This window comes from Glycine soja, chromosome 18, assembly GCF_004193775.1.
Source record: "Glycine soja cultivar W05 chromosome 18, ASM419377v2, whole genome shotgun sequence".
Lineage (NCBI taxonomy): Eukaryota > Viridiplantae > Streptophyta > Magnoliopsida > Fabales > Fabaceae > Glycine > Glycine soja.
The window spans coordinates 52,029,112-52,055,471 of record NC_041019.1 but is presented as its reverse complement, the minus strand read 5'-3'; the positions used below and the strand labels follow the sequence as shown (position 1 = coordinate 52,055,471).

The window sequence follows — 26,360 nt, the reverse complement described above, 5'->3', positions numbered from 1 at the left end:
TTCTATGTTGTCAGAGCATAAAGGGGATGTTATGGGGGCATTGGAAACCTATAGAAATAAGCTTTTTCCTTGAAGGAATGCATGCATCCGCGAGCTATAGGCACCAAACGAACACTTTGATTTTTTGCGGAATTTGAAGCCTCCATGTCAGAAGCCAGTGACGATAATTCTCGTGCAAATGAGAATCATCTACCCTGTTTTCCATAATGTGATAATATGCAGATTCAACAGAGAACAAACCATCCTTGCTGAAATTCGATTGTCAATTAAAATTGATCTGATTTGTTAATATATATTACATGGTCATTCAGACAACCAATTAAAAATTAGAATAATAATAAAATCAGAATCAAATCAAGAATATAAAATTTTGTATGATAATCATTTAATATAAAATGGAATCTATTTATATTATTTGAATAGTTAAATAATTTTAAAAAATAAATAAATGAGATTATCACGTTACATCATTCCATAAAATTATATATATATATATATATATATATTATAGATATGATTAGATGATTTTTTTTATAGCAAGTGATTTCTTTTCTTATCAAAACATAATTTTTCTATTACTAAATGACTTAGTGTAAAATCATATACATTAAAGAATAAATATTTATATTAAATTCCGAGCCTCTCTGAATATACATTTGTGTTTTCTGATCAACAATAGCTAAATCTGTATAAAATTGATAATTAATACAGTAATTAATAATTTTTTATCAAAGTAATTAATAATTAATAAAGAATAAAAATTGACACCTTTAATAAAAAAAATAACTAAATATTTAACTTTATCCTTAAAAGTGTTAAACACTAATGTCGTCTCTGAAAGATAAAAAATTATTTTTTAGTCTCTAAATGTGCAAAAATAATGACAGATTAATCCTTTCGTTAAACCATCACCGTTAACGTTCAATTTTGTGCCTATGTAGTACATATGTTGGAAACTTTGTATTGAGTCACATTAAGACTAATTTGTTAGGAAAATATAATATATTTTTACTCTTAAGTAAAATATCAAAGTTACATGTTTTCACCGTCCTTGTTAGAGTGAGAGAAAGTTTGTGTTTTTCTTCTTTCCACCATTGTTAGAGTGAGAGAGACGACTCACGTGACCTCCATAACCATCTTGCATGAATTGCTAGAGATTCAATAAGTCCAACATTGATTCATTTCGACATGTCAATTGGATAAATGTGTCCATAGTGACTAGGGTGGATATCTCATATATGAAAACTAGTAGTTCATCCCATCAATCCTCCAGGGTCTAAATAACTCAATTTTCTCCCATGAACTATTTGGGTCAATGGATTAGTTTGATCTAAATCGTGATAAAGCTTTTTTGTTGTGTCATTTGAAGACAAAGACCAACCTGTTCGTCTACACCACATCGTTAACACGTGACACATTTGGTGCCACTAAAATACAAGTCGTTGACAAATAAGTCCTTTAACAATAATACTTAATGTCAATGTTGTCCCTGAATAATACCTCTATCTGTCAATATAGTCCAAGAAATTAATTCGACCGAAACCCATAGTATGGAACCAGTTACAATATTCATCAACTAACAACTTACATTATAATTTTATTCACTTACAACATCCCTAAACTAGCCACAACAAGTAACAAACCACTACCAACATATATAACAGAGAGTATTTTATAATCTTTAGCTCTTTGTGCAACCCATCAAACTTCACTCTCGTCTATTCTATCCACCTCTCTTCAATAGGATTCACCCAATAAAAAAATCACAACTTCCAACATGATGCACATCAACATGACAAACTCAATCAGTGCATAAATCTTTCATGACAAAAAATAGAGCTACAACAAGCAAGGGTTATGACATAAATGGAACCAACCTTTGGCAATGGGTAGTGTAGAACATCCTCCCTTTTTTTTTTTGTTTTTGAGGTTCGAATAACAACCTTCCTCCCATAGTTACATTCCACATAACACCCATTGCAACCGCTATTGTTGGAAGACTCAAAATCACCATGATGGCCACAATTGTGCACTTTCATTTTGCTTCCACTAAACCCAAATGCTAACTCTCAACCCATTTGATATCAACCCAAAATTTTTTATACAAGCCACTCATCAAAAGAAGAAAACAAAATAGTTGTATGGGAAAAGATGTGTGCAGATTGATTCGTTAGGGAAAGGAAGAATAAACTTATATAAAGGAAGAGAGGAAAGAAATAGTCGTTGCCATTCAACAATCACAAACCTTGGTTATAGTAAAGAAAAAAAGTAAATATTTTAAACTGACAAAATAGTCCATCGAGAACTTAGTGGCAAATTAATCCATCTGATTCATCAACTAACGTGGTTAACATTTGTATACACGAATTACCACGTAATTAGTCCAAATGACACATGTGTGCTCACGTTGAGGTTAACACTCGTGAGTTAATAGAAAGACTAATTTATCGTCCATTTTACACATTTAGGGACTAAAAAATAATTTTAGATCTTTTAAGGACAAGATTGTTAACGCTTGACACCTTCAAGGATAAAATTAGGTATTTACCAAAAAAAAAAAAACTAATACCTATAGATTCTCCACGAGCACTGCTATATCCTCCAAATAGTAGAGGCTGAAAGATTGGCCGAGCCATGTAAAATTGGCACCTACCAGTCCTTTTAAAGTTGAGATGGAGAGAGAAGTCAAAGGACAATAAAATGGGATCAATATGAAATAATCATGATTTTAAAAAGTTACACTCAAGTATTTTTTTTGGTTAAATTAATTTTTTATTTAAGTTTAATTTCATCATTTAATTTTATTTAATTTTAATTTAATTCTTTAATTTTTAAAATTGATTTAATTTGATTCTCTAGTTGTTTTATTCAATTTGATATTCCACTTTTATTATTGATTTATTTTTTTTTGAAAAATATGCATTTTGTGACAAGTTTTTGAAAGATCAAATTAGATAGAAATATCAAACTAAACTAATTTAAAAAATTAGACAATTAAATTAAAAAAAAAGACCAAGTTGAATTAAAAAATAAATTAGAGGATTAAAACAATTAATTTAAATATTTTTTTAAAAGTTGACAGATGACTACATTTTAATGGTTCGAAGGATGTCTCGGCAGGTGAGCTTGGGAGGAAATAATATCATTTCCGTTCTCAAAATCATAACAGTACTTCGCGTGCCCTAGCTCACTCCGTCGCTCCTCACCCTTCCGGCAGTGCTTGGTCGTGGCCGTCACGGTTCAAACTTCAAAAGGTGCGTTTCCGTTTCGTGAACCTGTCTTGCTCTTGATTGTTCTGAACAAATGGAAGTAAAAGACTGTTTTTTTTTCTTCTCTATTTCGTGATCTCGACTCTGTATCTCTCATCTATCAGTTAAATCAGCGTATGTGATTGATTTTAGATAGGCAGGCACATTATGCTTTTATGTGATATTCAGATGTGTTTGCAAGTTAGACCCGCAATTCAGGAGTTAGAACCGTGGTGGGGTTGTGTGAATGTGTATTATTTTAGGTCATAGTTACTAGAATTTTGTTTGAAAGAAATGTGTCAAATTAGTCAATACCCTCTATTTGTTTGATTAAGTGCCTGATTGTATTATACCTTTCAATAGAGCGATCTGTCTTTTGATTATGTAAACCCACTTGCTACCAATTGGGATCACAGCCGCAGGTTTTTCTATGATCACCCATGTTCCATTAGCTTCTAAGGCTTGCAACTCAGCATTCATGGTATGAATCCAATGCTGATGTTTGATGGCTTGGGTATAGGTAGAAGGTTTTGTATCAAGGGAGATAGAGAGGGAGTAGGCTTTGTGTTGCGGTGAAAAGGAATCATGCGAGAGGTGGGAACTGATAGGATAGGAACATTTGGATCACTAGTGGGATTTGCATGAACCTCTGTAGAAGAACCACCATGGTTATGTTGCGAGGCATTGATAAGTGTGTTTGTGCAGCACTGCTCCAAGATGGAGCTCTGCTACCATCAAATAATTTTGAAGGAAGTGAAAAGTATATTGAGCGACTAAAAATGATGCATCAAAGACGGCTATGTATATCTGCCCGCTAGCTAACAGAAATCTTACATACTGTTTCTATCATAACAGATTTCTAACTAAAGTAATAAATTTCTATCATAACAGAATGCACTGTCTACATTAACATTCCACCGGTGGATGTATGTGTATATATATATATATGTATGTATATTTGTAACAGAAGTTTTGCTCTATATTCTCTATGTGTGTTGTTTAATTTCTTATGAATTTCTTGATTATTGCATTTGGGCTTGGATTTGTGAACAATTACAATGTAGACTTCTTCCAATATTTCCTGGTACTGTTGACATTATGTTTTCGCCTGTTTTCTTATCATTGCTGACCCATGTTGTTTCTTTGTATAACATTTATTGATTAAGTTAGTGGCTCCTGCATTTTGGCTTATCACTTGGTTGAAATTGGTTATGGTCTTGTTATGCTATCTTTAGTTTGAACTCAACGCCAGTTTTGTAGCATTTGTTGTGTTGGAGTAGGCTATGGATGACTTGTTTGATTCTTCGCTGAACTTGGAGGACACCCATTACAAGGAAGGCTATGACGAAGGCTACAGCCATGGCCTTGTCACTGGCAAGGAAGAAGCTAGGCAGGTTGGCCTCAAGGTTGGCTTTGAGGTTGGCGAGGAGCTTGGTTTCTATAGGGGTTGTGTCGAAATCTGGACTTCTGCGATCCGGCTCGACCCAACCTGTTTCTCTCCACGGGCTAAAACATTTATTTGCCAGATGGAGGAGTTGATCCAGAAATACCCTCTCATGGATCCAGAAAATGCACAAGTGCAAGAGATCATGGATAGCCTCAGGCTCAAGTTCAAGATGGCTTGTTCTTCCTTGCATGTCAAACTTGAGTATAATGGGTATCCCAAATCTTCTACGGAGGTCAATGATATTCAATTCTGAGCTAGTTATGATATTTTCAGTCTTTAGGGATATCCATGTGTAGGGAACCTCTGAGTTGGGTTAGTTGATGAACAAATTACGCGTTATCATTTTACAAACATTTGTGCAAGTCAATGTATCGAATAATTATTTTATATTAAAAATGATGATATATACATTGTTTATGAACGTAATCTTGGTAAATTGTGTAGAGAATATTTAATATTTATACAAGAATCACTGCTTTCTTTTGTTATTTTTGTGCATAGTTGTTAGAATTGTGTGGTTTGTAACTATGAAGCACGGACACTCTAGTCTCTTGCCGTGTCCGGTGTCCGACACGCGTCCGTGTCAGTGTTCGACACCGACACGACACCCGTACTATATTCTATATTTTGGACATTACAGGTGTCCACGTGTCCATGTCCGTGTCGGTGTCAATGCTTCATAGGCTTGTAATTGATTCAACACTATTTAGTAAGGCCAAGGTTCATATTAGATGAGTTTCATGTTGCTACAGGAGCAAGTATTATTTATGCTTAAAATGCTCTTAACTTTCCATTAAGATAAAAAGTAATGAGAATTTTGATCGGAAAACACTATATGAGACAGTAAAAAGACAGTAAAATATTCCTCGTAAGTGTTAAGGATGATTTTTTTATTGTTGATCTATCCAAGGCACTAGCTATGTGAGGCAAGTGGGTGTTAGACTACAACTATTTTACATTGTACCATTAATAAAATTATAAATAAATCTGTGAAGTTTTAGGTTTCCCAATATGAATTGTTGAATCATGTGATTTATATCAATGGTATGGAAGTGCACCGGTTTATGCACCCGATTCAAAGTCATTTCCTATTTATCACGCAATATGAATCCTTTGCTTATTAAGACACATCAAATTGATTGTGAATTGTGTGACACTGACAATTATGCAGAAAAATAACAAAAAGCAATGATTATTTTATCAACATTCTCTACACAACATATCTAGAATAAATAAGCAATCATACATCATCATTTTTAGTATTAAATAGTTATTTAGTACATTGGTTTGTGCTAATGTTTATAAAAGTTTCTGTGTAATCTGTTTAACTATCCTAACTTAATATTATTCTGCACACAAGTTTTTCTAGAAGAAAGATTGAAAAAGTCCCAAGTGGTTCAAAACTAAATATGATATCATGCAAGATTTTGGATAACCATTATGCACAATCTTGACATGCAGCAAAAAACAAATTATTTTGACTTGGAGTGATCTCTTGCAATTGCAGATTTTAAGGATCCATGAGAGGTTTTTTTATATCAATTCCTGCATCTGGGAAATACTTGTTTTGGCTCACGGATAGTTGCTGGTCAGGTTGAATAGATGTCTAGATGTTGACATATTGTAGAAATTGAGCTCCTTGCCTACCTTGATTTGAAGTCATCCTTAAGGCCAACCTTCTAGTCTCTTCCTTACTGGTGATCAGGTTGATCGAAGAATTGAACATGTCATCCACATCCAATTTACAACTTGCTCCAACACAACTTATGCTGCAAAACTAACAAGAGTTGTGAACAATTTAAAACTAAGGCAGCATAGCAATAAGACCAAAACCTTTATCATTTCATAGATAAGCCATAGAGCATTAGGATTGTTGTCTACAAGGTTTTCCTCTAAATCAAACATGATTTATCATACCATAACAAGAAAGCAAAACTTTGATTGCTATCATGTGCTGCAGAGATTGAGAGAACAACCTGTTATGTCTAATTCTGATATATCACGATAGACGGTAGTCAATATAGTGTTGGAAGTTGATTCCTGAAGAGTGTTTTATGTGAGCATCACAATATTTGATGTTTGAATTTTGCTTAAAATAATTGTTGGCTTTAAGCCTTTAACCTATGATTTTTCTATGATAGTGTTTTAAATCCTGGATAGCGACTGGCCCCAAAACTACTACAGCAGGATAGTGGGATAGGCACTTTTCTGAATTTTTTATATGCATATAAACATTAATTTCTGAAAATAAAAATTACGCAAAATTCATGACATTCATAATTAACAATAAAAAGTCACAAGTGTCTTAAACAAAACATACAAGTAAATACCAACAAAAAGTTAAATACAAGTTTCCTAGATAGGAATCATCAATCATCATCTTCTAAATCCATGTCTGCTTTATCATTCTCACTACATACATTTGTAGATTTCATTTTTGGAAATTGAAATTCTAAAATAGCCCCTCCAGAAAGCCGTAATGTCTCTGTTTAGAGGGCTTTTGCAGAATCAACACATTGCCACTATCTTGTTCGCTATGGCCGCTATTCAAACATAAGAGTGTAGTTATGACCAGCTACATTGCCCCTGAAGCAGTCAGTGGCCACTAAGCTCCTATGGCGCACTATTTAAAGTTATATCATTTTCTTTTCTAAGGAGAGAAAAATGTCTAACTCCTAACAGAACAACACAGCTATAAATCCTAATTAAGAGGGTAGAGATTAGCAAATTCTAAGATGGTCACTTTTTTCTTGACACATGGTTTTCCTAGTAAATTGATTATTGTTGTTATTTCTTTGTCTCATTTTTGTACTCAAAAGCTGTTATCTTTATGTTCCCATTGTATTTTGTAAACTCCTTAAATGGGTTAGAGATAAATAACACTAGCCAGTTGCCATCTATTTAAATATATGTAATCTCAATCAACTTCTTTAAGAACTTGGGAATGAGGAGAGAAATTGATAGAAACAAACAATGAAGTCGAACAATTTTATTCAAGCATTGAGAATAGGAGAGCCATCTCTCCTTTGAGTGTTTCTTCATTCACAAAGAGCAAATGCTCAAATTACAAATGGTAGCAGATAGTAATGAATTCTCCTTCCTTCAGTTCTCCTATTTATTTATGTCACTAACTCCCTCCCTCTGACTAACTAATGTTCTACCTTTCGCCACTACCCCTTCCCCACATTTCTAACAACTCTAATTTTCTTGCAGTTATAATTGGTTCAGCTTGATCAGGAAGGAGGGTCATCTGCAGTTCAAAAGGTGTGAAAGCAAAGAAGATGCAGCATAGAAAATTGACTTCTGGAAGGCCTTCTGGAACTGATGGCTCTGATTACTCCTACCGTATGGTAGTTGATTCAAGTTAGCTTCAATCTTCTACCTTAATCTCTCTTTATTTTATTTTATTAATTAATGATATACATATTTTTAATACAGTTGCACTTAGTTGATTCTATAGCTTACCTTTTAGCTATATCTTCTCAATATTCTTATTGGTCTTTGTTTTGATATTATATCATTTAGGGTATCAACTGGTTGCAAAGGGGAAGAAATACCTGTCTCTGCACTTTATCACTGAGGTATCATGGATTTTATTTATTTTTCCTTTTATTATTATTGGATTTCTATGTCTACTGTTTGCAAAGAAGAAATGCCTGTCTCTAGTATAAACAGGTCAAATATTTTGAGAATTAGACAGTTTATGCCAGTTCTAGGCAGCAAAGAGTTTAATCTCTTGTAGTTTCTCTAAAATGGTTGAATCTTAATACCTGATAAAAATCATCTGCTTGTTCTGTGGGTACCGAATGAATTGGTATTCTCTACTCTCTAGGGCCTGTGTGATCTATAATGTCAAAAATGTTTTGGGAGAACCTGAAGTTATCAGGAGTTTAGGACCACTGATGTTATTTAGACAAGGAAAAGGGAGAGAATTAGAGAAATATAAATAATTGGAGGCCTGGGTAAACATGATGTATAGACATTTTTACCTAGAAAGCATTCTAACTGAAATTTCTGGATAGTAAAGGTCTCTACTAATTAATTATGTCCTTTCCTATAAAAAGAAAACATGAAAAAAAATGTTGGCCTTGTTTTGGTTCTAGAGGTACAACTCTACAGAACATGTTTATTTTCCTACACTGGACTAGCCTTGACTTATTTGTCTAAGCAAGATCGAACCCATTGGATTAATTTGAATTATTGAGGGTCGTTACTTATATTAATGAAGAACAGTTATTAGTTATGAAGTGTAGTCAACTATTTTGGGTTGCTCTCAAACTACAGTTCATTATGAGTGTTTTTATAATAAGAGTTAAGGATTCATCTCATGAAGTTTTAGTGGATGCAAACCAGGAGGAGCCTTGTAGTGTAATATCATTTCTTTAGCTAATGATTTGTGATTATAAATGCTGAATCTGTAACTGTTGACATCTTTGTTTTGTCTAATATATGTTAAATTGTTAAAATTTGAAATTGTTCCCCGCAGGCTGTGTTGCTGTTAATAGGAGCAACACTTGCATATTTACCAGGAATAGAAGCAGATGCTCCAAATACAGTTGCCTATTCATCTGTTATTGTTAGTGTTGTTTCACTAATAATTGGGAATATAGGTTGCTAAATGCCTAAACCCAGAGTTCTTTACTTTCCTTTGTATTATATTGAGCTTTTATTTGAACCTTTTATTAACCTATCTCTCAATTTTGTGACAGGTCGAAGACGAAGCCGGTCCGGTTTGTTGAGATTTTATGCTGTTGTATCATCTATAGTGATGCTACTCTTGATTGCTTCTCTTGCCACGCAGCATTTGCTTCTGAAGGTAAATATGTCAGTGTTTGACAGGAGATTTTATAAGAAAAACTTCATTAACTATCAAGATAGAAACACGACAGCCAAGAAATAAACATCTGATGTGAAACTAAATTCTAGGTGATTTTTGAAGTCAGGAACTAATGTCAATAATATAATTTTTATCCTTGTTTTTTGGTACATAATTCTTATTCTTATTTAATATTAGTCATTAGTCATCTTGATCATTTCATGGGGATTCACACCAGTTGTGCTCAAACAGTACTTCGAATGTTGGTGTTTTATTAACTTGTGGGGATTTGGTTTTAGTTTCCCTTCTAACAGAAATGTACTTGGTAGCTATGTTTTTAAATTTGGACTATTGAGGGTCTACACCAAGAGTTCTCATGTGCTTTGGTGTCTAGTTTGGATTTATTTGTAACGTATTTATTTTTTCTTCCTTTTACGAGCCTATTCCTCAGTCAAGGTTCTGTTTTTTGTGTAAGCCTCTTTCTCCACCCGAGACAAAACAAGTGTTTGAACTTTGAACCTTGTATAGGAAAAATCCGAGTTTAATTGTTTATTGTTTGCCCTTTTGTATTATTTCTTTTTCTTCTCTGCTTGGGCCAATGATCCCACCAAAGGCATATGACGTAAATGATATTGAACAATAAACTTGCAATTATATTAGAGTACATCAGTACAATAAATGTATTGCTCTATCTTATGGGCTCTACAAGTTATGAAATTATGGTTCCATCAGGTTTAATTGTCTTCGTTTGTAGTACTGTTACATATATGCATAACAGCATAAGTGCATTGTTTCATAAGTATATGGTTGGAAGTTGAGTGTCTTCTTTCTAAATACTCATTATTGCTTGGAACTCTTCTGTAGGCTATCCAGGATTCTAAACTTTGGAGAACAGGGAAGTATGATGTCAATGATTTATCGCATTTTCAAATTGGCAAGTTTTTCTTTTCAAATTCTAAATTTGTTGTTCTTGGTGCAAATTGGTGTCTTAATTTGATTATTTGTAGAATTGTAGTAGTAAGTGAGCTTCACCTCTTTTGCAGGTTTGCTGTTATACATGGTAACCTTATCCGTGCTTAAGCTTTGTACCGTCAAAGCAGTTGCTTTCCTTCTCTTTAACATGGTGCCCCCCAAGAAAACCTCTTAGCTCCTCATCGGTTTTTTGGTCCAAATCCAAATTTATTTTCTCATTCATCTATTTACAACAGATTGATCTATATCCATGACTATCTTCTATGAAGGAGATATTTTGAGGGAAACTCAGATTTTACCTACAAAACATTTTGAAGACATTTGTTAATTATAGGTTTTTGTTGTTGTTTTGTTATTGTTTTTGTGTTTCTTTTGAGTTCTAGTCTAGGGAGGATCTATTGAACCGTCACCATATAAACAAAACGTAGTGTTGAGGAGATAATATTTCACCCTATTCCGGTAGTGTTCCCTACTTATTTTGTTAGTTCTTTTTACAAAACAAATATTTTCTGATGAGAAATGAGAAAATTCAATTGCCCGCTGAAATTTTAAAATATTTAGGTTTGTATTATTTTAATTAATTAATTAATTATTATTATTTTTTTTTGGGGGGGGGGGGGGGGTGAAAAATAAATTGAAGATTAAAATGAATTACTTGCTATTTAGCGATTTTTACTAAAATATTATTTTTTAAAATTTTATATACTTTTTTTCATCTTTTAAATTAAGGGTAAATAACCACTTTTGTTTCTCAACGTGTAATTCGCTGAAAAATAGACTTTTGAAAGATGAAAATATAAAATTTAGTCCTTGAAAGTGTAAAAAGTGCAATCCTGTCGTTAACTTTTGTTTGTCACTGTTAATAAAGTAGTCTATGTGGCACAGAAGAATAAATTTGTCACTGAAATGATCATCAACGTGGATTGTCAGCATATGGACATATTTGTCATATTATTTTTTTGATTTTTCGTCTTTCGACTCTGTTGACAAATGTGTCCCTGAAAGATGAAAATATTAAATTTAGTCCCTGAAAGTATAAAATGTATGACAAATATATTTGGACGTTAATAATAGATTGTAATATTATTATTATTATTATTATTATTATTATTATTATTATTATGTGTTTCTAATTTACTGTTATTCGTTTAATACTTATGCAATATATTTTTGAACTATCTTTTAATATATATATTATTATTATTATTTATGATTTTTTCATTAAACCTTAATCTTTATTGTTAAAAAATTTTTATCTTATATTTTATAATTTTATCAAGTTTTTACTAAATTTCTTACTTTTAATCTTTAAAATTATTCTATATCTCAATTCCAACTTAAGTACTCTAATATTTAGATTGAAATTAATATATCAAGTATTTCGAGTAGAAAAAATGCAATGAGTAGCATGACCAAATTTATTTATTTATTTTTAAAAAATAATATAATCAACTATTTTTTTTTAAAAAAAGTCTCAGAAAATTTAAACTAGATAAAACAAAAGTGAAATTATAAATCTTTTTTTTAATCAATAAAATGTATATATATATATCTCAAATATGAAAGAATCTTGTGAATAAATCTTATATATTTCCATTCGAGACCGTAGTTATTATACACATAATATGAATGAAATGAAAAATAGTTACTAACAAATAAAGAGCTCAAATAAATTTAAATAAAAAAAATAAAATAATGCTCTAACTAATACAGAGATTAACTTAAAAAAAACTAGTACAAAAGTTTATTACGTGCAGAATTGTAGAATTGTATCTCTCGCTGATTTAGAGGCCGGAACGACCTTGCATCCCATTTGACATATGATGGAAGAACACATAATAAAGATTAATAATTAATTGAAGAAACAACAAATTTCAAGAAAGAAAAGACTTTTATTTTTTTAAATGATAACTCAATTGATTTAATTTTGTGAGACTTTTTTTTTAAATTCCACTTTAGTTTTATCTAGTTTAAATTTTGAGACTTTTTTTTTTAAAAAAAAATAGTTGATTAAATTTTTTTTCTAAAATAAATAAATTTGGTCTCAAAGCCGATTGTGTTTTTTTTTTACTCAAAACTCTCGACATATTATTTTCAATCTAAATATAAGGTTACTTAAGTTGAAATTGAGATATGAAATAATTTTAAAGATTAAAAATGAAAAATTTAGTAGAAATTTGATAAAATTATAAGATATAAGATAAAGTTTTTTTTAACTATAAAGATTAATTTTTGAGAAGGAAATAAAAATAATAAATATATATATATTAAAAGACAATTTAAAAAATATATTGCATAAGTAGTAAACAAATATGAGCATTAAATTATAAACACATAATAATAATAATAATAATAATAATAATAATTAGTCACAATCTATTATTAGCAATCAGATATATTTGTTGTACTTTTATATTTTTGAGGACTAAATTTTGCATTGTCATCTTTCTGCATTTGTCAGCGGAGTGAAAAGATGAAAAATCAAAAAAATATTATGACAAATATGTCCATATGCTGACAATTCACGTTGACCATCATTTCAGTGACAAATTTGTCCTTCTGACTTTATTAACGGTGACGGACGAAAATTAACGGCAGAATATATTTGTCGCACTTTTTATATTTTCAAGGATTAAATTTTGTATTTTCATCTTTCAAGGACACATTTGTCAGCGAATTACACATTGAGGGACAAAAGTGACTATTTACCCTTAAATTAAATTACGTTAAAAAATTACTAATAACAATTTATGAAACTTATTAATATGTTAAACCTTCTACAATAAAAATTATCAAATTTTCATCAATTTTAAACCAAACATATCTTTAAAAAGTCGTCTAAAAAAGAAAATGATATGCACTATATAAATTTCATACACATAATATTATAAAATAGGTGAAACTAAAGTGATATATATATATATATATATATAATACATAACACTAAAATAATATAAGTGTTGATATAAGTATTGCGATTTGGTTCGATTTCAAAAACATAAACTGCAATCCGTACCAAACCAATCTGGTATGAGAAAAAAATTATCTGGACAAATGAAAAAAGAATCGATTTAGTTCAATTTTTTATTTTTATTTTAGATTGATTTAAATTTAAATACCCTTACAAAGTGTATTCAAAGAACCTAGAAGAACACGTGTACAAACGAAAAGGAATATAGTATGAATATAATTACAAATACAAACTGTACTAATTATCACATAAGAAAAGGAAGCTGGTCCACCAAAAGTGTCTTAACAAAATTTGCAGATGATTAAATTTCTTGAGCATATTGATCACCGAGTGAATGTTTGCTGAGAATTTGCCCTTCATTAATAAAACAAACAAAAACATAAGAGACTTCTGCTATAGCTAAGGCATGCACATCTTTGTCAAATAACAAATATACACAAATTATGAAAGGGTTTGAGTTTTGTTAATTTTACAAATTAATTTCAATTTCTTGTCCGGTCCATTTCCGCATTCGTTCTGATGCTTGCTCAACCTGAAATTTGAGATTAATTTGAAATGAAAAGAAGAAGGCCCAATATATAATTGTATTTGTTCATTTTTTAGTCAATTATTTTAGTTGATGAAATATTAATTTCATGATTGAGAAAAGCACTGATTCTCACCTCCTTGTTCCAGTTTGTTTTATAGACAATGTACAACAAGATGAGCGTTTGCAACATTGTCCCACAGATCATTCCAACCCAAATACCCTGAAACAACAGTTTCCATAGTCAATTTAGTCTCTAATATTACTAAATCATTCAATTTAGTTCCTTAAGTTGACAACCATTACCTAATTTGGCCCCTAATAGTAAGAATCGAATTAACTAATTAATAAACATTTAAGCCAAAAACTAAATTGAATGATGATTGTCCTGGTAAAGTATCAAGTTAGATTAGTTTAATAAATATGTACTGCTAGTGTAAAAGTTTTTATAGCCTCAACTAATCAGAAGATATATAGTTTTTAAGATTATTATAAATATCAACAAGCTTATTATAGAGTGTTAATACATATTTTAGTAATTACTTTTTCGTAATGTCGAAAGTTAAGAAAAAAAATTAATTTGATTGGACCAAATGGGTCAGTGATTCTAATTTCAAGTTTTAATTGATACTTTACCTCCACTCTGTAACCCAACTTGTAACCTAAAAGGAAGCCAAGAGGGAGCCCCATGATGTAATAGCAAAATAGATTGATGTAAGCTACCAAAGCTTGCCACCCTCCTCCTACAGCAACACCTGCCAGAATATAGAAACATTTCATAATTTTGCTTATGACATAGTAATAATTTATAAAGTAAATTATATTGATATTCCTGAAGTTTTGTGAGATTGTACAAAATTTTTCTATTTTTTCTACACTTACATTAATTCCTTTAGATGTTTGAAAAACATTACACGGATCTCCCTTATACATTACGCTAATCCCTTTAATTATTTTAAATTTTTTTTACTGTGTTCTTACAAGGGAGGTTGCTTTAAACGTTGAAAAAGTAGAAGAAGTCTATGAAATCTCAAGTCTAACTTACATCATAGAAGTTATTAAGATCCTAGTACCTGATATAACTGGCTGAACACTATTCAGAATCATGGTTATGCCAAGAAGACCTGCTAATTTAGAAACTGCTTTTATCATCTCTTTACTCTCAGTGAAAATGATGGCAAAATGATCTTTTGTAGCTAAAATAATGGCTGCACTAATTAACCCAATGATGAGGGACTCAATAATTGTGACAATGACTGAATATTTTGCTGCTCTTGGGCGTCCTGATCCAAGCTCATTTGAAACCCTCACACTGAGAAAATGAAAAAAATAAATAAAAAAATACATCATTCCTAGAAGTTGAAAAATAACCTTTACACTAAGGTGGGGAAAAGAATCAGCCATAAATTAATTTACCTAATTGCTGCATTGATCCCTATAAATAACATGCCTTCAAATCCATTGATAGTCATGCTGAAAGAGGAGAAACAGAACAAGTATCAAATCAGTAACCAAGACTATTTAAGAGAACAACGTTAAAATAACATAATTAATATTGTTCCACGTTGTCCTCCTGGAGTCCTATTTGGATAAACTTATCAATAAGTACTTATAGGAGAAAAATAAAATAAAAAACGTAAAGTGAATTAGCTTCTGCTGCAAGTCTAAAATTAGTTTATGTATAATATTTATTGTTTTCTATTTTTTCATCTCCTGTTTTCATTATTTTCAATAGAAATCTTTGAAAACAGAAAACGAAGCGAAAAGAACTTGTTAAGTCCTAGATTTGTTTCAATTCAACAAGGTGGGGGAAGTGTAGTAGTTTGGATTTGATATCATACCATATTGAAAGAGAACCAACAGCAATAACTGCATTGTCAAGGTGTCCAGTGAGCACAATCAAGATCATGAAATACCAAATCTCTAGGCAAAGCATGACTGCTGAAGCAACAGACAATTTCACAAAGGCCCAAAGATCTTTGAATGCTAACCATGAGAAGCCTCTCCACCCATCCTTGCACCAACCAATCACATAAGCCGTTTGAGCCAAAGCAATAATCCAAGCTGTTGTGCAATAGGCTACAGCAGCACCAGTTGTACCCAATGAAAACACTTTAAGTAAAATCCATAGAAGTATAACATGAAAAATAAATGCTCCAAAACCAAGCCATGCCAGAAACCCCACTTTGGTTTGTGCCTGCAAGAACTTTTGAGTGGGGAAATTGATGGCTAGAGAAAACATCTGAGGGATGGATTGAATGGTAAATGCCCCAGCTAATTCTGCAATTTCGGGTTCTTGTCCTAGGAGTAGCAAGATTGGCTCAGCATAAATGTAAATTGGTGTGAGGCAGATGCATGCACCCAATAAGATTAACCAAGAACGTTGCATGTAGACCCCTATCATTTCTACTTGTCCAGCACCAAATGCTTGCCCACATAAAGTCTCTAGTGCACTTGCCATACCAAGCTGCAAATTTGATTCAAAAATTCAATGCCCCATTTTTTTAAAACTCGAGAGAAAAAGATGTTAAAATATGCAATTTGCTCCCAGAAAGTGACAAATTGTGTTACTTGGGACCTCAAAAGTGCATGTCTATACAAATGAACTTGTTAATGTTTCCATGGATCAAATTGGATATGAGAGCAGAAAGTGCAACAGAAAACATGACCCTCCAACACAAGGGGAATTGGTTGATGAGGAATGATAAAATGTCCACTCCAAAATGGAGTGGTTTTAGTTATAGTGATAGAAAGAAAAAAAGAAAAGGAAGAGAAAGAAAGTGATAGATACGATAATAAGTTATGTGATACAAAAGGAAGAGTACCATAAGAAAAAAAAATAAGGTGCAAAGAAAATGGGTGTATGCTGAATATTTTCCTTGGTTGATTTGCTAATTGAAGTTAAAATTTGGGTCAATTAGGAAGGTTTTCTTATAGTTCAACTAGAATATGTCTATTGTCTAGTAACAAGTGGACGTCACATATTCATGTGGGGAGTTTATAAGTTTGGCTCTTAAAAAAGGTAAACATGACATACCATTCAAGAAATCAAGAAAAAATAAACCAAGCATGAATAGTCTATATTGCTGTGTATATAAAAAACATGGGAAAAGAATCCAAGAGTTGATAGAAGTTAGAAGCTAACCAAGAAGCCAAAAGAGAAATTTGAAACGACAGAGAGAGAGAGTGAAACTGAAGAGAGTTCTAAATCTCCAAGATGACCAACAAAGATAGTCGTGAAGGAATTGACAGCATAATTGCATAGTATGCTGAAGGCAATGGGAGCAGCAATTGTCCAAAGCTTTATAGATTCCACAGAGAACACGTTTTTGAAATCTGCAAAGCCACTCATTTCAGTGTAGTCTCCTCCATTTGTGTCAACAAGACCCTCAGGAGCATGGTGGAGCTCTGTGGTCTCCATGGAATTGAAACCATTGTTGAACATGAATGGTGCCTCATCAGAGGAGGATGAGCTACTGCTCTCTCCTCCATTCTGCTCCTTGCTTCCTTTACCTATTTTGGCAGATTTTCTTTGAACCCTTTTTTGTTTTTGTTGTTTTTCAGGTGTTAGAATTGCATGAAAAAGCTTAACTCATGCAAGAGAAGAAAAAAAGGTGCCTTGAAAACAAGGAGAAAAGTGGTTTGTGTCAATGGTTTTTATTTGTTTCTATTTTTTTTTCTTCCTTATTTGTTTGTTTTGATCAGTTTTCGTTTGTTGTTTTCTTTGGTTGCAGAAACATGCAAGATTTTTTTGGCTATAATTTAGGCTTGCCTTAGAATGAAATAATCTAGAACAAGAAACGGATAGGGAGACTGGGTCTCCTCCATTATTATTTTTCAGCAAAATTACCGTTATTTACTGTTTTTCTACGTTTTTCTTTGCGTTGGCCAAATGTAGAAATCATAAAATGACACTACATGATTTATTAGTTTCTCCTTGATTTACTAATTTTTCTTGATTTAACTTCAACATGTTCCCCCCGCAAAAAGTCAAATAAGTTACATTTCCTTTAAACTATTTTAATTGTTTGAGTTACTGTTTGCATTATTTTTTTTGAAAGATACCATTTGCATTAATTATTTAAGTTATTATTTGAATTGTTTAATTTATCTTAATTATTTGAGTTACTATATACTTAAATTGATCACTTTCCAATCTGACTCAATAAGGAAAGGACCATAGATCAAGTATCAAAAGAAAAAAATTAAATAAAAAGGATTGAGATAGAATGCATGAGGTCATAGATTTAAATTTCAATGTGATCATTATAAAAAAAAAAAAGAAAATCAAAGAGTATTTTTTACCTAATTAACCACCTTTGTCCATTGTTATTTTTGTTGTTGTTGACAGAACCTTAATTTGTCCATTAATACCATTACTACAAGTTTTAGGAATATTTGTTCATTACAATTGGTATTGGCTTTTAATATGTTAGCTTGAAGGTTCAGCATTAACAAATATAAGAATGAATCATATATTTTATCGTTTATCGTAAAGACTTTATCAAATCATTGATATTTACAAACTACACGTAATGTCGTAATTGTTTTAACCAAAATTGTATATAAAATAAATCAGTTTTTACTATAATATATAAAGTATAAATAGTGAGTTTTTTCTATGCTGATTTGTTAGATTTTTCTTTTTCTTGATTTAGCTCCCCTCAAGATTTCACATTTCAACTTACACTCAAGAACAACAAAAATTAAGTATCAAAAGAAAAATAAAATTAAAGAGTGGTTTATCATCCACCATGACCACTAGCAATATTGGTCATTAATAATTAGAATTAATTTTCAATATACTAGCTTAAAGTACGCCCGTTACATCATATATATATTTTTTGGAATTAATCATATATTTTAGTGTAAACAATATTTTACTAAATCATTAATTTATATTCATAATGTAAATATAATTATTTTAACAAAATATTATATACGCACGCAAAATTAGTCAGAAGAGCACATATGCAGTTCTCCGTGCAGTTGTAGTTGTCGCTATGGTCAAAAGATGTGGAGGAAGAAATAGTTCCAATTTTGTGTAGTTTAATGTACAAACATTATGTTTCATAGAACCGCAATGATAAGTTGTAACTTTATGTCTTTTAAGTGATATTGAGATTAGGGTTGAATTAAGGAAACAATCTAGGAATTTGAGTGACATTGAGGAACTAGGTGGGAATGATGGTGCTGCAGTGCAGGGGAATGAGCTTAGTAAGTATGGGTCTGTGGAGGTGAAGTTTTTCATTGAGAAGACGAGTGGGAAGTTGAAGATCTATTTTTAGGTTTAGTTTTTTGATCCTTTTGTTATAGCGGCTTGCAAGGAAGGGATGAATGGACATGTTTTTAATTTTAATTTTTTTTTGTTTAAATTTAACTCTAATTTAATTAAAATATAATGTCATATCAGATGACAAGTGATCAATTTAAATGTTACACTTAATCTGACTTAACAGGTAATTTGTCAACGTGTCAAGTTAATCGTCATGAATCTCTTTTAATGACAAGGACCTCACATAAAACTTTTCAAATTTTAGGGATTCATCTAAAAGGAAAAATTTATGAGATCAAATGTAAAATTTAGGTATATTTTAGGATCAAAAACATATTTAAGCCTTGAGTTTTTATATGCATAAATGTTATGTTGTAATTATTGTTGAGTTACTTGGCAAAGTGGCATTATTCTTTGAAAAGAAAAGACAAAGAAAAAGAAAACAATAGAAAAATGCAAAGAAGGTAAAGAAAAAAAAAATTGCAGTAAAAGGATGTGGCAGTGCAAGAGAAGTGGATTGAAAAGGAAGGAAATGTTGAAAAGAGACAAAGTGGACTTGTATTGGATTGTTGTTTTGAGATAGATTTGCATGCTTATTTTGATTCACTCCTCATTGTTTCTCTATTCTCTTTGATTTTATAGCTTAGTATCATTTCTTATATCCCACCTACACCTTAGCCTCATTATAGCTCTAATAAAGTCCTTTTGATCTTTAATTGCATGTGTATCAAGTGGTGGAAATTAGACGCTTGTCAAAATTTGGTAGTGCTAGTTTGCACGTAGTGCTTAAGTGTAAACACAAACCTAAACACTTGAGAGTCTAAGAGTGTACCTTGTGAGAATTCTATCACTTTTGGTTCATCTTTTAATTCTGCTTGTCTTCTTGTTTGCTTTAGATGTTAAGGATGTGTTCATTAATTGTTTTGAGTCCTTGATGCTTTGGATGTTTGTACTCTTACTTTTATACATTTTAAGGATTCAATAGAAGTGTGTAAATATTTTGTTCATGCATTGGTGTTTGATTTTGTTCATTCGCGTTTGGGTCCATAATTGAGTTTAAGATTTATGCCCGAGATTCTAAACTTGCTACCGGTTGAATTTGTTAAATGGAATCTGCACTTTGACCAATATAAAAGCACTTTATTGGCCAAATATACAAAATTGAGTTCATGGTTTTGGGAGGCCAAAATCCCCAGGAGAGCTACGACAAGAAGGAGCTCAGTGCTGCCTCCTTCTCATTCATCTTCGTATTTTGCTTCCTCTGTCTTGCTTTGCTTGCTCTCCTATTTTTTGTTTGTTTTTTCGTTTTCTATGGTATTAGAACAAAAGGTAAAAGCAATTGAAAATTGAATTCTTATTATTTTAGCTCATTGTACAATGTACAATATATACAATAACAGAAATAGAAAAGACTAACTAAAAGACTAACTTAACCAACTAATCATAATAGACTAATAGCTAAGCTAACTATGGTAATAATCCTAACTAGAGTTGGTTGTAATACTCCCCCTCAAATTAGGTGCATAGATGTCTAGAAGGCCTAACTTGGGCAAAAAAACAGAGAATTTGCAGTGAGGCAAGGCCTTGGTGAAGATGTCAGCAAGTTGTTGATGAGTAGGTAAGTATACCAGCTTGATAAAACCAGAGTGCACATATTGCCTTATGAAATGACAATCAATATCTATGTGTTTAGACCCATCATTTGAAGTTGGATTCTCAGCCAATGCAATAGCTGATTTATTGTCACACATGATCATTGTGGAATCAAGAGTAATCTGGAACACACGAAGAAGCTGCCGCAGCCACAATAACTCACTGGTAAGAGAAGCTAAAGCTCTATACTCAGCCTCTGCTGAGGACCTTGCAACAGTGGGTTGCTTTTTTGACTTCCAACATATGAGAGATGAACCCAAGTAGATACAAAAACCAGTTGTTGACCTTCTAGTATCCTTGCAATTGCCCCAATCAGAGTCTACATAAGCTGTGACGGTGGAATTGCTGTTTGCAGAAAAGAACAAACCTTGGGCAGGAGCTGCTTTGAGGTATTGAAGGACTTGATGAAGAGCTTGAAGGTGAGGTGTCCTTGGAGTTTGCATAAACTGACTAAGCTTGTTTATGGGAAAAATAATATCTGGCCTTGAGATAGTCAAATACATTAACCTTCCCAGCAGTCTTCTGAATTGAGTAAGGTCTTCAAGAACTTCACCTACAGTGCCATCCAATTGAAGACCAGGATCCATTGGAATTTTTGCAGGTTTGCAATTGGTGAAACCAGTATCTTCTAACAACTCTAGGGTGTATTTCCTTTGGTTCAAGTGAATGCCTTTTACAGACTTAGCTATTTCCAAACCAAGAAAATACTTTAAATCACCTAGGACCTTGAGTTTGAACAAACCTTGCAACTGTACAGTGACTTCAGTAATTAGAGGTTTGTTTGGGCCAGCTATGATGATGTCGTCCATATAGACTAACAGGAGAATCAAAGAATCATTGCTCCCTTTAGAAAATAGAGAGTTATCTGCAATAGATTGATTGAATCCCAGCTTGATGATGGAATTGGAAAATTTCTAGAACCACTGCCTTGATGCTTGCCTCAAGCCATACAAGGACTTGTGTAACTTGCACACTTGATGCTCCCCCTTTCCAGGATAACCTAAGGGCAGATCCATGTACACTTCTTCAAATAAATCTCCATTTAAGAAGGCATTGATGATGTCAAGTTGTGTGAGATTCCACTATTTTTGAGCTACCATGGCAAGCAATAACCTAACTGTAGTCAACTTTGCTACAGGTGAAAAGGTGTCAACAAAGTCTACACCCAACTACTGTGTGTAACCCTTGGCAACTAGACGTGCCTTATGCTTGTCTAGACTACCATCAGAGTTGAATTTGTTCTTATACAACCACCTGCAGCCTATTGTTTGCTTGCCTGGAGGTAAAGTGACAATGGACCAAGTCTTGTTCTCTTCCAAGGCTTTTATTTCCTCATTCATAGCATTCCTCCATTGAGGATACTTCACAACTTGGTGATAGTATTTTGGTTCATAATGTTGATCAATATTGCATATGAACGTTTGATAAGGAGTGGATAGAGCAGAGAAACTCATGTAGTCAGACATAAGGTAGGTAGTTTGATGTATGTAAGCATCTAGGTAGGAGGGGGGATTAGATACACGAGTTGATCTTCTAAGGACAGTATCAGGTTGTGTCACAGTGGCTGGTTCAGTTTCCTGACTAGGCTCATGTGGTTCATCTGCAGGAACTGGTTTATTTTCTGCAGTGATTGGAGGTTCGCCTGTAGTGGATGCAGGCTCTGTTTGAAGGTCAATTGTGTGTGTTTCAATAGGTTTGGGCAAGACAATGTGCTCAAAGGGATCCTCAATGGTTGCTGGTTCACTAGCAGATGTGAAGGGAAATTTATGTTCAACAAAAACAACATCTCTTGATATAATAAACTTCCTGTTAACTATGCCATACAATTTATACCCCTTATAACCAAGAGGATATCCTAGAAAGACAGTAGGAACTGCTCTAGGTGAGAATTTGTTTCTCTGATGCAATGGTACAACAACATAACATAGGCAGCCAAAAACTCTAAGGTGTTCATATGGTGGTTGTTTTTTGTAGAGAAGCTCATATGGTGAACAACCTTTAAGATCAGGAGTAGGCACTCTATTAATTAGAAAAACTGCAGTGTTTATACATTCTCCCCAAAAATGAAATGGAGCCTTTGATTGAAACAATAGAGACCTAGCAACATTCAACAAATGTTGATGCTTTCTTTCCACCACTGAATTTTGCTCAGGCCTATAAGGGCAACTAAACTGATGCAATGTGCCTTGTTCACTTAGAAAGTCATCAAGTTTTAGTTCTTTGGCATTGTCAGATCTCAGTTGCTTTATAGGCTTGTCAAAATTTGTTTTAACAAAAACAAAGAAATTCTTGATCAACTGAGTAGCCTCAGACTTATTTTTCATTAAATATAACCATGTAAACCTAGAACTATCATCAACAATAGTCAAAAAGTAATGCTTTCCATCATGAGTAGCATGTTGATATGGTCCCCAAGTGTCCACATGTATGAGATCAAATGGGGACTCAGAATAATGGTTATTTGAAATAAAAGAAAGCCTTCTAAATTTGGACAGGGGGCAGACCATGCAATCTTTAAAACTATGAGATGTCAAATGCAATGAATTTTTATTTGCAAAAAGTTTCAAAATCTCGTCAGATACATGTCCCAAACGGGAATGCCACAAAGATTGTTCACTAAGAACATTATTACAAACTGTAACTACATCATTACAATTTGAAGAGTGTGAATTCACAAGTGTACGTGAGGCGGCAAATGTGAGTGTGTGTGCTCTGTATAGAGAAGAAACAAATCAAGATGGAGATCACCTCTGCCAATCGTCTTGTGTGTTTGAGTGTCCTGGAAAAGAACAAAAGTGTCTTCAAACAACACACCAATTTTACAATTGGGAGTGATCTTAGGCACAAAAATTAGATTGACATGAAAAGAGGGAATATAAAGGACATTATGCAAAACAATGCGAGAATTTATCCTAACAGAACCAGTTCCAACCACTTGAACTCTAGTTCCATTTGGTAGAAGCACAAACTTGTTTTCCAAGAATTTGAAGTTAAAGAGAAATTCAGGAAAACAAGTAATGTGAGTTGTTGCTCCAGAATCAACAATCCAAGCATTAGGTGCTTGGAAATGGGAATTTAAAGTAGAGTTTGACATGCCTATGGTTTCAATACCTGCCGTGTCAGAGGAGTCTTGCTGAGAGGCACCAGGCAATTGTGCCATTTGAGCTTGAAGGAGGGCAAGAACTTGCTGGCATTGTTGTTGAGACCAAGGTTGACTTTGTTCTCCTGATGCAACTTCAAGAATGTTATTCACTGAGTTATTTGCAGCTGAAGTATTCCTAGATTTCTTAAAGCTTGGAGGGTATCCATGGATCTCAAAGCATTTTTCCTTTGTGTGCCCATGGATGTTGCAATGAGAGCAGAACGGTCTATCCTTGCGAGTAGGTTTTCCCTTGGCATTGGATTGGGTTACAGCACAAGCCATTTCAGCAGGAGGAGCAGAATTTGGTTGAACACCAACAAGCCTCTGAGTTTCATCTTGAAGCAATAATGAGAAGGTCTCATCAATATCCGGAATCGGTTTCATCAACAAGATTTGACCTCTAGCATGGGCAAAACTCTCATTGACACCCATTAGAAATGACATGACAAATTCCTCTTTGATGGAAGTAAGAAGTGGAGCAACCCCGCCGCAATTACAACTGTGATTGGCCTTGAGTTCACCCAGCTCAGCTAACTATGGTAATAATCCTAACTAGAGTTGGTTGTAATATATGGTGTTGTAGAATCTTTGACAATGAATGAGAAGTCCATATTTTTGAAGAGGTCACTGCGAACAACGACAAGGGAGGGTGAAAATCATAGGAGAGCTAGACAACATGGAGTTGAGTAGGGCCTTCATCTTGGTATTTTGTTTCCTCTATCTGTATTTGTTGCTTATGCTAATTGTTGTCGTTTTTTGTTTTCTATGGTCTTGTAAAAGGTTTACCATGAACAAAAATGCCAACTTTTCCAAGGTGCTGACGCTCAGAACAAGAAGGTTTTCTCCTTGATTTTTTCTTGCTATTTTAATTTTGGCGTGAGTTTGCTTGCTAATTTTGTCAGATCGTTAATAGGAAATGGATGACAATCTAATAGATGTGTGTGGTGAAATTTTGAATGGGACACAAATGTTGCCTTGGTACATTTTTTGGTGTTTTGACAGAATTTAAAGAGGAAAAAAATGTTGCTAATGCAACAACTAGAAAAAAAAGGTAACTCAATATACTACTTTTTCTGACTTTGTCTTATGGAATCTATTAATTGGATCACTATATTGATGTAACAGACATCAGAGTAGTAGGGTGATGTACCAAGTACAATCACAGATTCAACAGTAGCAGTGGAAAGAGGGAAAATTGGTGCAGCAACTGAAATACCTCAACCAAGTGTAGCACCTGAAGAAACAGTTGTTTCCAACTCAAATTTGGCCCCACCGACTCAAGCTTCATTAGTATCTGAGACTGCACTAAGATTTGAAGAATTCCAATTCAGTTAGGAATGAGATTTTTTTAGAGATGGCATGTGATTTATAGGAATGGCCTTTTTCTTGTCAACAACATGATGGTTTTAGTTTGGGTGATTGTATGCAGAGGATGAGTAGTGCTTCTGGTGTCAACCTAGTTGGGATCATGGACTATTTTGATGCTTGTTGACTTGTTGGCAAGTGTACCAAATTGTCACAAGTAGTAAAGTGCTCGGAAGTCCGAGTGTCGAATCCACAAGGATTTTGTTTGTACTTAGACTAATGCAAACCCAATTTACAAGCAAGAGATAATAAATTTAAAATAAAAAATAGAAAAAGGTAGAAGATAAGAAAAGATAAAATTAGAAGATAAAGGAAAAGATAAAAGAATTAAAGATAAAATTAAAAGATAAAGAAAAAGGTAGAAGATTAGAAAAGTGAAAGATAAGAAAGATAAAAGATTTAGATAAAAAAAAGAAGATAATTTCAAGATAAGATAATGTTGGGAACTGACTTGCCTAGCCTGTCTAGGATGTATGAGTTTATGATTTTTTTCTTTACCAATTCAGGTGATTCTATCCCACCCACATCTATTCATTTACTTGACCCTGATGTCTAACGATGACAAGCCTATTTTACCTATTTATCCCCCAAATGCCTTTGCAAAGACTCAATAGATAAAATGCATGAAGTTCTAATTCTAGATGTTTGCTTTGACGCATGAGCATAATGCAATCACTCTATGTCTAGCAATGATTTTATTATGATATCTTTTCTTCTTGTTCTATTAGAAGTTATCCTCCCCCGAGCGTCTAACCCCTAAAACTAATGCATGCATATCTTCTTTAAATCTTATTTAGAAGTTACCCTCTTTCGAGCATTTAACCCCTAACATAATATAAAGATGAATATGCAAGATAAAAACAGAAAAGAAAATGAAAGAAAGAAAGTAAATGAAACCCCTAGGAGAGGGGGTTCTGTTGTGGTGTGTTCTTTCCTTTGGACTGA

The 26,360-nt window shown here is 32.9% G+C and overlaps 4 protein-coding genes across 4 annotated transcripts; 2 read left to right on the top strand and 2 right to left on the bottom strand.

Moving 5' to 3' along the window:
• The first annotated feature begins 3,092 nt into the window (after positions 1 to 3,092).
• Positions 3,093 to 10,945, top strand: LOC114396801. The gene is made up of 7 exons (XM_028358970.1): positions 3,093 to 3,254; positions 7,909 to 8,058; positions 8,221 to 8,276; positions 9,182 to 9,305; positions 9,405 to 9,511; positions 10,376 to 10,445; positions 10,555 to 10,945. The coding sequence occupies exons 2-7, from the start codon at positions 7,977 to 7,979 to the stop codon at positions 10,656 to 10,658; spliced, it is 543 nt and encodes a 180-aa protein (XP_028214771.1). The 5' UTR covers positions 3,093 to 3,254; positions 7,909 to 7,976; the 3' UTR covers positions 10,659 to 10,945.
• Positions 4,532 to 4,948, top strand: LOC114397395 (protein LTO1 homolog). The gene has a single exon (XM_028359442.1). The coding sequence runs from the start codon at positions 4,532 to 4,534 to the stop codon at positions 4,946 to 4,948; it is 417 nt and encodes a 138-aa protein (XP_028215243.1).
• Positions 10,946 to 13,703: 2,758 nt separating the features above from the next.
• LOC114394551 (protein DETOXIFICATION 34-like) lies at positions 13,704 to 17,623 on the bottom strand. The gene is made up of 8 exons (XM_028356162.1): positions 17,126 to 17,623; positions 15,822 to 16,447; positions 15,397 to 15,453; positions 15,054 to 15,292; positions 14,617 to 14,735; positions 14,117 to 14,203; positions 13,928 to 13,986; positions 13,704 to 13,808 (listed from the first exon to the last, which is right to left on the bottom strand). The coding sequence occupies exons 1-8, from the start codon at positions 17,423 to 17,425 to the stop codon at positions 13,778 to 13,780; spliced, it is 1,518 nt and encodes a 505-aa protein (XP_028211963.1). The 5' UTR covers positions 17,426 to 17,623; the 3' UTR covers positions 13,704 to 13,777.
• A 3,113-nt stretch (positions 17,624 to 20,736) lies between these two features.
• On the bottom strand, positions 20,737 to 21,717 carry LOC114397394 (uncharacterized mitochondrial protein AtMg00810-like). Its single transcript, XM_028359441.1, has one exon. The coding sequence runs from the start codon at positions 21,715 to 21,717 to the stop codon at positions 20,737 to 20,739; it is 981 nt and encodes a 326-aa protein (XP_028215242.1).
• Between the last annotated feature and the right edge of the window lie 4,643 nt (positions 21,718 to 26,360).